The sequence below is a fragment of the Chelmon rostratus genome, chromosome 24, assembly GCF_017976325.1.
Source record: "Chelmon rostratus isolate fCheRos1 chromosome 24, fCheRos1.pri, whole genome shotgun sequence".
In the NCBI taxonomy this organism is placed as follows: domain Eukaryota; kingdom Metazoa; phylum Chordata; class Actinopteri; order Chaetodontiformes; family Chaetodontidae; genus Chelmon; species Chelmon rostratus.
Window position 1 is genome coordinate 12,851,652 of NC_055681.1, and position 13,673 is coordinate 12,865,324.

Here is a 13,673-nt window from a genome sequence, read left to right on the forward strand (position 1 = left end):
ACATTCAGACACGTGAAGGTCCAACAGACAGTAAATCAGAGCGACTTATATAAATTGTTTTGCCAAGAACCCTCATGTGTTTCTGAATAATTTATGTAAATGTGTTAATTTTCTCCAGATGAGCCAGAGCGTCCTAAAACTCACTGTGAGCAGCACAGAGACAGTGTCCAGACCACCAGTCCAGAGGGGTTTCCTATACTGGGAGCGTTTGTGCCTCAGTGTGATGCTGATGGACAGTACACACCTCAGCAGGTAAAACTGATTTCATTGCAAACACGCATGGATTCTTCTTTTTCTTCTGTTCTGTTCCTCTTGTTTTTCTTCTCATTATCATAATTGATGATTTGTTTTGAATGGTTTTGTGTTTCAGTGCCAAGGTTCGAGTGGACATTGCTGGTGTGTGGACGTCAGGGGACAGGAGAGAGCAGGAACCAGAACTTCACCTGGTACACCACCTGTGGACTGTGACAGACCAGGTGAGACTGTCAACACAGCTTTCAACACTCTGGGTTTCATAGATATTGATTCATTGATCAATAGTTGTGTAGGCAGTGTAAAACATGCATTTGTACTTGTTGAAGATCTAAAAAAAGAAGAGGAAATCTAGTGAAATCCTTGCAGCTATTAACAGTCCAAACTCTGTAGTGCTCTCTCGCCCTCACACTCACACTCTAATGTACACACGGGGGCCGTTCTATAAATTCAGCTCTTGCTATAAATTCCATTTATGACCATCTAAACATCTGAAGTGGTCATCTTGCGGTAAGATGAGCTGCTCGCTGTCGCCAGGCGACCAAACCAAAACAAGACGGGCCGCCTGACCGGCCGAGCGCTGCACCCGCCCTGCACATGCAGACGGACAGAAACGCACGCTCGTGCATTTGCTTTTTTTAAAACCCAACTTATCTGAACTCGTGGATTTAATTCCTGCTTTGCCTCATATGCAGTCGCACTAGTTCACGCCTCAAGTCTGCAGCCTGCAACCACAGTCTTATTTATTTGTTTATTTTGGTGGTTGCTGCAGTGGATTACACAGGGATTCTTCTGTAATAGTCCCTGATGAGGGCGGCGAGGGCTTTTCCTGCTCATGTCCACTGGTCCACATCATGAGTTGAGGAAAATAAACACTAGTTGCATGGATGTAACCCCATAATTTGACAATTTTAGTTGTATTCACAAATTAAATTTGCGACCAGTTTAGCAATTTACGTGATGCAGGCATGAAACGCCCACATTAAACTGTCAAATTTGTGTGCTGGTCGAAGTCTGCATTTATGCCTTCCCACAGTAAGTCATTGCCAACACAGTTAGTCAGCCTGAGGATTGAAATATCATTCATTTAGTGGACAATCCACACGCTGTTGATTTCTGGGAAGGATGTCAGAGACACAGGAGCCACGAAATTCAGTTGGTCATGTGGTTAAACAGCAAATAGAAGTAAAACCAAGTGATTCATAAGACTGGATCGCAGCTTGCTGACCTCCGCTACAATAAATCCTGCTGGAAAAACTTCTTACGAGACATCAGTCTAATTGTTTGGTCAGCCTTTGCCTCTCTGATCTCTCACTTAAGAGCTCCCGATCTCCTTCTTAGTCTTGAAGCTGTGCAGTTTCACATTGGAGAGAGAGAGAGAGGCCAGTATAAACAAGAGTGGAAGACTAAAGTGGTTTTGGGTTTAGTTTTAAAGCTCTTCTATAAAATGAGTTATTAAAGAGATTTTACAAGGTAAACAGTATTGATAAAAGCAAGATGTGTGTTATGTGCGTGCGCCTCTTTAAACCCAGGGCCTCCCCGCACCATTAATCAAGCACTCCACCTATCACTGTAATATAAACTTGAGCTGGAAAACACCCCAGGAATATAATTAAATCATGATGGACTGCTGCAGAGCAGGATCTGAATTGTAATTTTACAGCCATGCAGCATTATATTTAGTAACTTTAAAGCGTTGGGTGTGTTTGATTCGTGTCCCCCTCAGTCCCTGTGGCTCCGACCCAGCGCTCCGAGAGCGTGTGCGAGCGATGGAGGGCCAGTTTGATTGAGCACTACGGTGGAAAACCAGAGCCGCAACAATACGTGCCGCAGTGCGAGCCGGACGGACAGTTCAGGTACACGCCACGTGCACACATGCGGCTACAAACAGGAGTCGGCGTTGTTTTTTTAATGGCGGGTTACTCATGACTTGTCTCTCAGCCCAGTCCAGTGTTACGGAGAGACCACGTACTGCTGGTGTGTGGACCAGGACGGCCGGGAGGTTCCTGGTACCCGATCGCATGACGTCGTCAAGCCTGCGTGTGAGTGTTGCCTGTTGAGACTGTGCTGTTTTTTTCCACCAATCGTGGCTTATTTTAATCCGTCCAATCTCGTCTCAGGCCTTCCCTCGGTCGCCCCGCCTACCGTGCGCCCGTTGCCCCGCCCAGATGTGACCCCTCCGCCAAACACTGACATCACACTGCTGTACGCTCAGGGACAGAAAATAGGGGCGTTGCCTCTCAACGGGACCAGACTGGATGCAGCTCGGTCCAAAACACTACTGACTTTGCATGTAAGAGATGAGCGGATGGAAACCTGCTCACACACACATTCTGTCAGCGTTTACTGCTTGTATTTACTTTGTTACTGAGTTCTTATGCACACACATCATTCTCGTGGTTCTTTGCCCAGACTCTTTACATTTACGCACATGTGCAACCAGTTTTAAAATATAACTGACTGTCAGAGCTGAAGGGCAATGAGACCTGTAATTATGAGAACATATCTGGTTAAATGTGTGCTCACGTTCATATATTTGTGCGTCCAGGGTTCCATAGTTGTTGGTATAGCCTATGATTGCAAAGAGAACCGAGTCTATTGGACAGATTTGTCTGCAAGAACAATCAACAGAGCTTCGATGGCGCCAGGAGCCGAGCCTGAAATACTCATTAACACAAGTAAGAACACAAACACACACACACACTCCTTTACTTCTGTAATAGCCGTAGTTTATGATGTTTTAGATGATGTCATGTGGTCTCCCTGCTCCATGTAGATCTGGTCAGTCCAGAGGGCTTGGCGGTGGACGTCAATCGTCGGTTGATGTTCTGGGTCGACTCGAACCCTGACGTGATCGAAACCTCCAACCTGGACGGCAGTGGGAGGCGGACGCTGTTTGACTCAGACTTGGTCAACCCCCGGGCCATCATAGTGGTCTCCTCCACCGGGTAAAGCCCCCCGTCCATGTATCAGCTTCTCTTTTTGTCTTTCTGTGTTCTGGCACATTTCTGCCTTCATCAAAGCTGCAAAATAGAGAAAATAGAGCATCATCAGTTCATTTTCCAAGGTACCATATCAACGGGCACATCAAAGTCTGTCCACTGAAAGTGTTTGTTTTTGCCGCTGACAGGCTCAGATTGTTATTCTCAGTGTCTGGAAACATTACCGTAAGGATCCCTGCAGAGGTGGACCTTTTTGTTAGAGTAGGATGCTCCAGTTGTTTAACCAGAAACAGCCATTATTGCTCACCTCAAAGACAAAAACAGCAATTTTACCACAAGACACATTTCATTCAAACTCAACAGAAAAATAAAACTCAAAAAAATATTTGGTCTTTAAACTTTTCCAACAATCACCAGCTGTGGTTCGGTCAGAAAAAACCCAAATTCGCTGAGTTAGATGTGAAAATATCCTGCTGACAAGCTGTTTCCTCGCTGCATTTCTCTCTCTTGCCAGTCCAGTTCATATCAAACCCGTCCCATATTAGATAAGCGGTTGTGATTGGCTGACCCGGGCCAGGTCGGTTTAAAATCTGTCTGAAGAGCTGCCGCTGCGAAGCCTCGGGCCAGTTTAGTCTGGATTTGCAAACACGTACAAATCTCTTCCAAGAAACAAACAAGCGCCCACACACTCTCTTCACGATCGAGTGTAACATCCCGGAGGTGCTGCACTGAAGCACCGTGAGCTTCCTCTGCATCAAGAGCGGTATAACATCAGGAGACGGCGCAGATGGTTCTCAGCCCATTAGCACGAGCAGGAAATCCAACACAGTTAAGTCCTCAGACAGGCTATGAGTCAACCACGCCAGCATCTCATTCATTAGCGCAGTCCAGATTACACTGAAAGCCATTTTGCCAAAAGGCTCCATGATGAGTCTGGTTTCTAGACTTGGGAGGCTGTGACCCAAACTTGACTTGATCAGCGAGAGACAGGAGATCACAGAGAAATCGATGGGATGTGGTTTTCAGGGTGGAGCGAGTCTTTGATCATTCTGTCATATGAGACTTTTATGCTCTGTATGACAAACTGAGAGAACAAAACTGCGCTGGATTTAATGATGCTGTGAGTCCTGGACAGTCACACACACACACACACACACACACACACACACACACACACAGGGTAAAAAAGCATGCGGCCTTCATCGGTCATCTCTCCAGGAATAACATCTGCTTTTCATCATCGCAACTAATCACATAATCAACAGGTGTGTGTGTGTGTGTGTGTGTGTGTGTGTGTGTGTGTGTGTGTGTGTGTGGGTGCGTGCGTGTGTGTTAATGTGGTCGTTACAAATGATTAAACATTGCAGCAATAACCCAAATCATAAAACCGTAAATGTATGTTTCACATTATTGGTTTGACAGTTTAAAGTGCATTTTCTGACTGAAGGCCAAGTGTGTGTGTGTGTGCATGTGCGTGTGTGCGTGTGCGTGCAATTATTGCTTCACATGGCTACACTTATGATTAAGAATGTGCTCTGTGATTTCTGAGCCTGCACATGTTGCCCTTCCACACACACACACACACAGCAAAGCAGACGCACAAAAACTACGTGCACACACATTATAAAAGCATGTGCACGTATATGAGCGTCTCGTACGCCAACATCTGCTCACCCGTAGATTCGTCAAACTGATGAACGTACACACTCGTAAACACACGGCCCGCGTCTGTGTGTGCGTGCGTGTAAGTTGATTGCTCATGTGGTGTGTATTAGCCGTCGTTCCCAGCGGACTGCCCACATGTACACCATCATCTACAGATGAAAAGCCACGTGGCGTCATACGCAGCCCACACACACTCTGCCTGAAGCCCTGCTGTCATCCCGCTGCGCAAACTTCCAAACGTTGCAAACAATGGATTATAATTGATCCGTCACAACAACACACCCATGAGAAATATGGCGGGACTAGTTTATTGAAAATGGACAAATGTGCCGATTTACGTTGTCCATATTTTCCGATGTGAACGGCCAAGACGCAGCTGGAGGTCAAAGGTCACACGTTGCTCAGAGTAACCTGACCGTGACCTCATCAGCATGAGACAGCTGCTCCCTGGAGGCCTTCGCTCTCGTACCTTCATGTAGCCGCTCGTGCAGCTACATTTGATGCTCGTGCAGGTTTCCTCTTGTCTCATTATGTTAGCCAGAAAACATCCATGCAAGAACGCAAAAATGGGTTTAGTCGTCCCTCCTGAGGCGAACGGAGCCTGGATGATGTGGGTGGAGTTGTGCCTCACGCCTGTTTTCCTCCCTGCAGCACTCTGTATTGGACAGACTGGAACCGAGAAGCTCCGAAGATCGAGAGTTCGTCGGTGGATGGTCAGAACCGCAGGGTGGTGGTGTCTGACGGCATCGGTCTGCCCAACGCTCTCACGTATGACTCCTCTGTAGGACAAGTCTGCTGGGCCGATGCAGGTAAACACACACTGTGAAATGTAGGACTTGAACTTGTAATAGAGTATTTTGACATCATGGTCATGATGCTTTAAGTACAGGATGTGAGTTCTTCGGCTAAAAGCAGTGTTAGCAGCTGTGCTAACACTCTTGGCCGTTATCAGCCGATAAAGTCATTTTGAAGTATGATGGGAGCCCCAGTGATCCACTTCTTCTTTTTCTCTGCACGTCAGGTACGAAGCGTTTAGAGTGTGTATCCCCAGATGGTTCAGGCCGAAGAGTGATCCACCCCAGCCTCAACTACCCGTTCAGCATGGTCTACTACAGGAACCACTTCTATTACACGGACTGGAGACGGTAGCCGTGCTTCTTCTTCTTTGTTGTGCAGCACTGTTGTCTCAGTTCATCACTGATCACCTCTCAATGAGCCGTCTCTCTGTCTGCCCCCCGCAGGGACGGAGTGATCGCAGTGAGCAAAGACAGCAGTCAGTTCACTGATGAGTACCTGCCTGACCAGCGCTCTCACCTGTACGGCATCGCCATAGCCACCAGCCACTGTCTATCAGGTGAGATGTGTGGATTGTGCAAACAAGTATTTATTCACACTTTAGTAAAGTGGTGTGTGGTCACCTTGCTTGCTCTTTCTCACACACACACACACACACACACTCTATGTTCAGACAGGTTATTTCGGGTTTGTGTAATAACAACCAAATGTCTCCCTCTGTCTCTCACACACACACACACCTCAAGGTGTACCAGACAGTTAGCTCATTGGTCTGCGTGCAGTGATGTCATCACATCACTCAACTCCCGCCAGATGTCGCCTTAACCCCGCAGGCTGCACTGAGACAGAAAACACAGGACATATGAACTTCTTACACAATAATACAGCCAGGCTGTGCAGAAAGCAGCAGGTTAGCAGAGCAGCAGCTTCAGCGCCGCGGCTGTGTCGACACAGGATGCGTTCAGGTACAGCATTCAGTGTAGGTCAGCTGTGCAACACACAGGCGCTGTTTTATGTGCTGAAAAACGGAAGACAAAAAGTTTGTTATAGTTTGAACTGTGATAGATTCATACGGTACCTACCTCTGGAGAGTGAGAGAGAAGCTTATGTTGAACCTTATATTGCAATGAGAAGCTCTGAAGGTTAAACATTTTTTTTTCAGTGGATGTAAATGCAACTCGAGCTTGTGTTTCATCGCCCTGCAGCCAGAAAACAGTCATCACACACCTCTACCTGTGTGTGTGATGACTTCACATCCAGCCATGAACAATGATTACACAGCTGTCTGTGTCCCTCTACTTGCGGCCTGTGTGTGTGCGCACATGAGACCAAAAGACAATGATCACACAGCTGTGTGCGACCCTCTACCTGTATTCTGTGTTTGTGTGCGTCACGCTTGATGTGCTGATGTCTGCAGATGGCTTCGAGTCCGTTCAAAGCCTCCCGTTAAAGTACAAAGTCGCCCTCTAAACACAGGATAATCCCCAAAGTAGCACCTTGGCAGGTGTCGCTGTCAGAGCCACGCACATCTGCGGAGAGTTTCAAATCTGCTCACGACAGAAGGGTTTGCGCGTCCGACTGTCAGAACAGTCAGAGCGACGAGGCGAGAGCCGCACGACAAAGCCTCAAGACGAAATAACAGCCGGCGGCTTCAAAGACATGTGGTGTAATTTTGACCATGATGACAGCTCTAAAACACACTTGTTAAGGGTTTGGGAGCCGGTTGTAAGAGGCTTAAAAGCTGTTATTGTTGAATACACTCGCACACACTCACACATGCTCTTTAAGGAGATAATTCACAGTCGCCACAAGTTGTTAAGTGCAGGGCTTTGTTGTTTGTTCTGTCATTAGGCTGCCGCAGCACTTAAGCCCTCATCCTGTCACATTTGGGCTCGCACAGGAAGAGAAAATCAGACCTTTAACTCTTCATTTCCTCCCGGAGCTATACATTTCATTCCGTCTTCTCAACTTCTGATTTGTGTCTCAGGGATCCACTAACGACAGACTGGCAGCCGCGGGGTCCTTTGGTGCTAAAACTCTGGGGAGATTCCTGATCAGAGGGCGGGACCACCCGAAAAACTGTCCTCTCCAGTGTCCCTCAGAGGAAAGGACACTCAGTGAGGAGTAAGATGGCTTCTTGTTGCAAGATCGACCGTCAGAGCAAATTTACATCCCCTCCACTCACCCTGACCCCGACCCCATTATCTCACCTTAAAGATATAACCCCAACATAAATGTTTTGTAAATTTGTTTTATACCTCATTTTTAGGTTTTTTTTTTTCTACTGTATTTTTGTGCGTGAGCTGTTTTTGTTTTTCTACCAGAACAATGAAATCAGATTTTAAAGTGTGGCTACCAGAGCGTCGGTTTTTCTGTTCTTTAAAGCCAAAGAGTGAAGAGTTCATTTCTTTTTGGTCGTCTGGCCACATTGGCTTTGAAATGCAGGCTCATTGGCATTTACAGCTGATTCCAGACAGGAATAAAAACAGGAAAAGGGAATAGTTGAATGTTTTGGGAAAGGTGTTAATCTTACAGGCAGATGTTCAGATCGATGCCACTCTCATGTTTGGACAATTTAATATAAAGCTGGAGCCAGGAGACGGTTAGCATAAAGACTGGAAACGGAGAGAAACAGTACAAGCACCTGCAAAGCTCACTAATGAACATTTTATATCTTGTTTGTTCAATATGTGTAAAAAGCGAAGTGTAAAAACAACAATTTGTGGCTTCAAGGTGTAAGTTAAAGGCTATTTCTTGGCAGGAAGCCGGGCTACCTCTTACCGTTTTTAGTCTTTACGCCAGGCTAAGCTAAGCTTATTATTTCTGAGCTCTAGCTTAATATTTAGACAGAGGTATCAATCTTCTCATCAGACTCTCGATAAAAGGCAAACAAGCTTATTTCCCAAAATGTCAAACTATGACAACTGAAGAAAACCTGATTTCTAACAATTTAACTGATGGAAGTTAAAGTTACCTGATGACAAATGGAATCAACATGTTGCATTACATACTCAGAAACCTGGTTTTTCTATTGTTTTTAATTCCACAAAATATGCTAAATGGAAAATAATTGCCAGTGACTTAAGTAGTTATTGTAATCAGATTACAAAGTCCTAATGTATTTCCCTGTATGAGTCCTGTGTGCCGCGGTCAGATCGCAGCGACTGCAGCCCTGCCATATGTCTCTGCACTACTAATCCGGATTTCACACACGAAATGACGTTTCTTTTTTTGCCAAATATTTTTACTACTACTTTTCAAATCTTTATCTTTTTATAAGATGTGATATTTATAACAATAAAATGTGATTTGGTACTTGACGGACATTTGAGGTTATTTTGTTTTTCAGCTTTACGCCCAATTATCACCAAGCACAGGAGCCACACTCTGTTCAGCCGTATTTATATATTTTCCCACACAGTCAATGGAAATAACTTCAAAACAAGCTTTCCACCTGCAAAAAACATTTTCTCTGTCAGACAAAAGATAGAAATATAACTCAGTTGGAGGGAGAGATGGTGGAGCCAGGAGATGATCAGAAAGTTCAACAAAACTCTGAAGAAACTCACATCCACATTGGTGGAAATGAGTTTTTCCAATGCTAACTACTCAGCAGCTATTCTACCGTGTGTTCTGCTGTGGACTTTCCCATGCTGCGGTACAAAAATGAAAGGTAGCATCTGAAAAAAAAAACTCAACTTTGCTCCAAATACCCGATTCGAACAGTCTGATCTCATGCAACAACAGAAAAAATACAAACTCATTTATGTCCAATTCATATGACAGGCTTCTTCTCTCAAAATCAAACTGAAACCCCCGTAGTCCAGTTCCTTCCTCCAGCGTCCCTCTTCATCCTCACTCTCATCTGCCAACTTTGCCCAGCCTGTGGTCCGTCTTGGGGTCGGCTATGATGGCCTGAACGGCTACGATGGCCTCGTTGATCTTGGTCTGGAGCTCCCTCAGCTCCTCGATGTGCAGCAGGCGCAGGATCTGGGCCGCTTCGTTCAGAGTCGCATCTGAGGAGAAATTTATTTTACTTTGCCATCCGTGACTGATCAGTGCTTCCCCTCAGAAATCCTTAAGATAAGTCAAATATGTTCTACTTGCACCTCTTCGGGCCTTCTTACACCCAAAAATTCAGCTCTCACCTCCAGTGTCGAAGCCCAAGATGTGCTTGTCTAAAGCTACTGGGACACCCTGCAAAACAAAGACACATATACACGTTACCAATATTTAACTCATTTAAACCACTCAAAGGGATTTTATACAGTACTTAACACTGTCGAGACTAATCCTTATTTCCACTTTGTGGGACTCTTTTTATGGCCCATCTTTACTGAGCCGTGCCGTGCAGTGGACACAAGGGATTAAATTCTGGCAATCTCGGCCTCTGCTGCTTCAATCATTCTCGATACAAAATATGTGCATCTTCAGTTTACAATACCTCTCTGTTCTGGTTGGCTTTAGTGATAGCTTCTGGAGAAAGTCTCTCCTGGATCAGAATACGAATGGCCTGCCAGGAATACATGAAAACACAAACAGATTAATATGACAATTTACTATTAAATATGTATTGTTCATAAAAATCTGAATATGTTTGACAGAGATTAAATGGCAAACACACACACATATATAGAGCACGAGCATTATCCCACCTTCAGCATAACCAGGTAGTCATCGTGCCGTTGTATCTTGAGGATGTTGGACAGAGCAAGCACTCCCGCTTTGAAATCTGGAGAATTCGCTGCAAAAGACAAGCAAATGATGACTTCGCCTGTCACCTGGAGCGAAGAGATGACGGGATCCAAGAGAAAAGGGAGAGAACGTGCAAAAGCAGAGCGTAAGGACGGACGGAGGATCGGGCGAGGCGTTTCTACTCACTGTCAAGGTTGACGAGGGGGTCTGCTGCTTTGTTGCTGTTGCTGGAGGCTGCCAGCGGCTCACAGTTCCTGTACTTCTCCACTGAGAGGAGACACCAAACACACCCTTAGACACACCGACCTCTGAGAATGGGAGTCAGTGCCACTTTGTGTGATTGCACAGAGAATATATAAGCTTCTTTTGAACGTGTTTTCTGTTAAAGACTAGCTTGGATTGTGCAACTAAGAGGGGGCCAATGAGCTGGCATCATCAGAAAACATCCCCTTTACAATGTCTCCATCTACTGGTCAACATCAGTATTACAATAAAGTAGCAGAGCATGAGTTGGACATATTTACAGACCTATTTTTGGTAGAGAGATGGTCAGCTCAGACTAAAACAGGAAAGTATGAGTAACAGCCACTATATCCAGAGTTAACTCCTCACTGACATCATCTCAGTCTAATCAACAGTGCTGACATCCTACCGTTGTCTCCATATTCATATCGCACAGCCAGGCCCAGCAACCAGTCCACAGCCTCCTGCCTCTCCTGAACTCCAAATGGACAGTTCACGTCCTGCAGGTACTGCACACAGGAAAAGGACACTCAAACACAGAAGAAGGCGCCGACACATCAATGATGTTACAGTTCTCTCCCAGCAACCGAGATCAATTTCCTATCCAGCGAATAGAATAGAATTCAAGTCAGCTTTAAGGTGGTGCTTTCTTGAAATCAAACGGGTCCTGAAGATTTAAACTGGAAGCATGATCACCTTCTGGTAGGCTTGGGGCCAGTCTGAGCTCGGGATGTTCCTCAGGTTTCCTCGGTCCTCGATCTTATAATGTCGAATCTTCTGGTCCTCCAGCCACACGATGCAGTTTCTGAACTGTGTCTCATCTGAGCAGAGAGGGGAGACAGACACACGTCAAGAGATCAATGGACACATGTCAGCATCTCAGCAGCTGCACACGGTGATGTGTCCGAAGAGGAAGCGAAATGCATAAATTAATAAATCTCAGCGTCAATAACGTTGAATCAATGACTGATTAACTGCTGAACAGGACGCAAATAGCTAGTTAGCATTTAAAGTCAATACTTTGACAATATAAATTCTGTATTTACAGTCCTATTAAAAAAAGCAAGGACTCCAAGTGAGGATAGTTTTCAAATAAAATATGTTTTTCATATTATTAGATATTCTGCTAAATTTCCCACTTTCAACGCAAAAATAACCAACAATTTCTTGAACAGAATTGAGCGTTTTCTGTTAACTGTACTTTTGAATGAGACATGCCGAATAAAAGTGTTGTGTACTAAGAAGTTGTGAAATATTTTATCTCGTGTTATATTAAACATGAGTGTTTTTATTCCCAAAAGCAGCATGAAAGTACTGTTTTTTTAAGCAGGGTTTGGCATATCGTTGTCTCCATTGACAGGACATTATTGCACGCTAGTCGGCTCCATGTTAAACTCGCCGGACCAAATTCAAGCGCTCCTACACGGGTTTTTTCTTACCTGTGCAGTCAAAGCCATTGGGGTTGTGATAATCTAGGGCTGTCAGTTTCCTCCGAAACATTTCAACGTATGTTCGTGTGTTATCACCGCTTTCTTTAGCTAACAGTCGGCTAACTTCGCTGTACCCTCTGCCGCTAGCTGCTAGTGTGTGGCATTACGCATGCGCTGACGGAGAGCTAGCAACTTCCTGTTGAAACTATCAAGATAAAGTTCTTCTTACTGAGCACCTGCACTTCAATAACTCAAAGAAGTAGGAACAGGAAGTGTAGAAATTGAATTTACATACACCTACACATGATGTCCGATAGATTTAAAGGTTTACTCTGCTCCCTGTTCCTGAGTGATGGCGTTGAATTATTATGACATTATGATGTCACAGTGAAATTGACCTTTTGGATATAAAATGTCATCACTTCTTCTTTTTTAGTCCAAGTGACCATTTGAACAGAAAATGGACTATTGGATGGATTGTTATTATTATTATTATTATTATTATTATTATTATTATTATTATTGTTGTTGTTGTTGTTGTTGTTTCTGGCTGAAAGGCAACTCTTTGCTAACATCTTCATCTTCTCAGCTTGTTGACGTGATGATATTATATTTACAGCCTTTACCTTGGGACGACACACCTGTTGCAGTCAGGTATGAAGACTCTGTTTCCACCCACTGCTTTTGTTGCACCTTCCATTCTTTTTGAATTCTGACCTCCATCCAGTTGCAATGAGAGTAACTCATTCATGTAGATTTGGCTGTAGCCTAAGCAGTGTGCATGTGTTTCAGTTTTAAGGCTGTGATCTCTCCTCTAAAATGTCCATACAGCCAACCACACAGATACTGCAATTAACCTGCACTCGTGCTGATTTGCTCACCAGTTTCACTGTATTTGGAGATTGATATTTGCATATTTATTATGATGTTGATATTAAAGTGAAAAATAAATTATACAATCTGTCTGCTGAGCGGAGCTGCATCACCCTTAAGATGTCCTATTTAAGATGTCGTTCTGTACATTTGCCTGATTTGCACAAACTAATCTGGTGTGTAGAAATAACATGGATAAAATGGACTCTGCCGTTCACACAGCAGTTTTATTCCACACAGTCACACTCACGCTGGGCTGACACTACAAGATTCATAATGAAGGCATCAGTTCACGAGAAGTGGCCTGGCTTCATGTCGGCGACATGAAGGAGATGACTTGAACAAACAAGTTCATTTTCTTCCAAGCGTAATCCGCTTTGGCTCACAGCGGGAAAACAACAACACATCGTTTGACAGATGCCTCCATGAAAGTTTAAAAAAAGAAAAAGACAATGGGAGAATGTGCACACCTCACACCTGTAAACATGCTGGCGACAGTGACAAAATAATCAAATACAGCCAAATGCTGTGAACGCCCCTTCTCACACAGTTCATTCATGAGCAACAATGGCTGCTCTGTGAAGGATTTAATGTCTCATTATATCCACTGCGAGCTGTAAAGACTAAACACTAAACACAAAGCACAGCTGAGACCGACCGGCATTAGTTTTGAATTGCATTTGATCAAAAAGCAAAGAACTGGGAAAATTGTGACCTGATGATAAATGAAATGCTCAGGGACCTGGACAAAAGCTCAGATCAATCCATCCACGCTGTT

General features: G+C 44.6%; 2 protein-coding genes across 2 annotated transcripts in view; one reads left to right on the forward strand and one right to left on the reverse strand.

Annotated features, from left to right (window-relative positions):
- Positions 1-7,884, forward strand: part of nid2a (nidogen 2a (osteonidogen)) — a 38,921-nt gene extending 31,037 nt beyond the window's left edge. Inside the window, exons 31-41 of the mRNA XM_041965803.1 lie at positions 119-252; positions 371-476; positions 1,979-2,108; positions 2,194-2,294; positions 2,373-2,545; positions 2,801-2,930; positions 3,029-3,200; positions 5,511-5,668; positions 5,881-6,004; positions 6,101-6,213; positions 7,642-7,884. Of these exons, the coding sequence (XP_041821737.1) occupies positions 119-252; positions 371-476; positions 1,979-2,108; positions 2,194-2,294; positions 2,373-2,545; positions 2,801-2,930; positions 3,029-3,200; positions 5,511-5,668; positions 5,881-6,004; positions 6,101-6,213; positions 7,642-7,652 (1,352 nt within the window). The 3' untranslated portion in view covers positions 7,653-7,884. The remainder of the gene's footprint in view (positions 1-118; positions 253-370; positions 477-1,978; positions 2,109-2,193; positions 2,295-2,372; positions 2,546-2,800; positions 2,931-3,028; positions 3,201-5,510; positions 5,669-5,880; positions 6,005-6,100; positions 6,214-7,641) is intronic.
- Positions 7,885-9,040: 1,156 nt separating this feature from the next.
- rtraf (RNA transcription, translation and transport factor) lies at positions 9,041-12,168 on the reverse strand. Its single transcript, XM_041966222.1, has 8 exons — positions 12,032-12,168; positions 11,289-11,413; positions 11,002-11,101; positions 10,536-10,616; positions 10,310-10,398; positions 10,099-10,167; positions 9,803-9,851; positions 9,041-9,670 (listed from the first exon to the last, which is right to left on the reverse strand). Exons 1-8 carry the CDS (start codon positions 12,090-12,092, stop codon positions 9,516-9,518), a joined length of 729 nt encoding a protein of 242 aa, XP_041822156.1. The 5' UTR covers positions 12,093-12,168; the 3' UTR covers positions 9,041-9,515.
- Between the last annotated feature and the right edge of the window lie 1,505 nt (positions 12,169-13,673).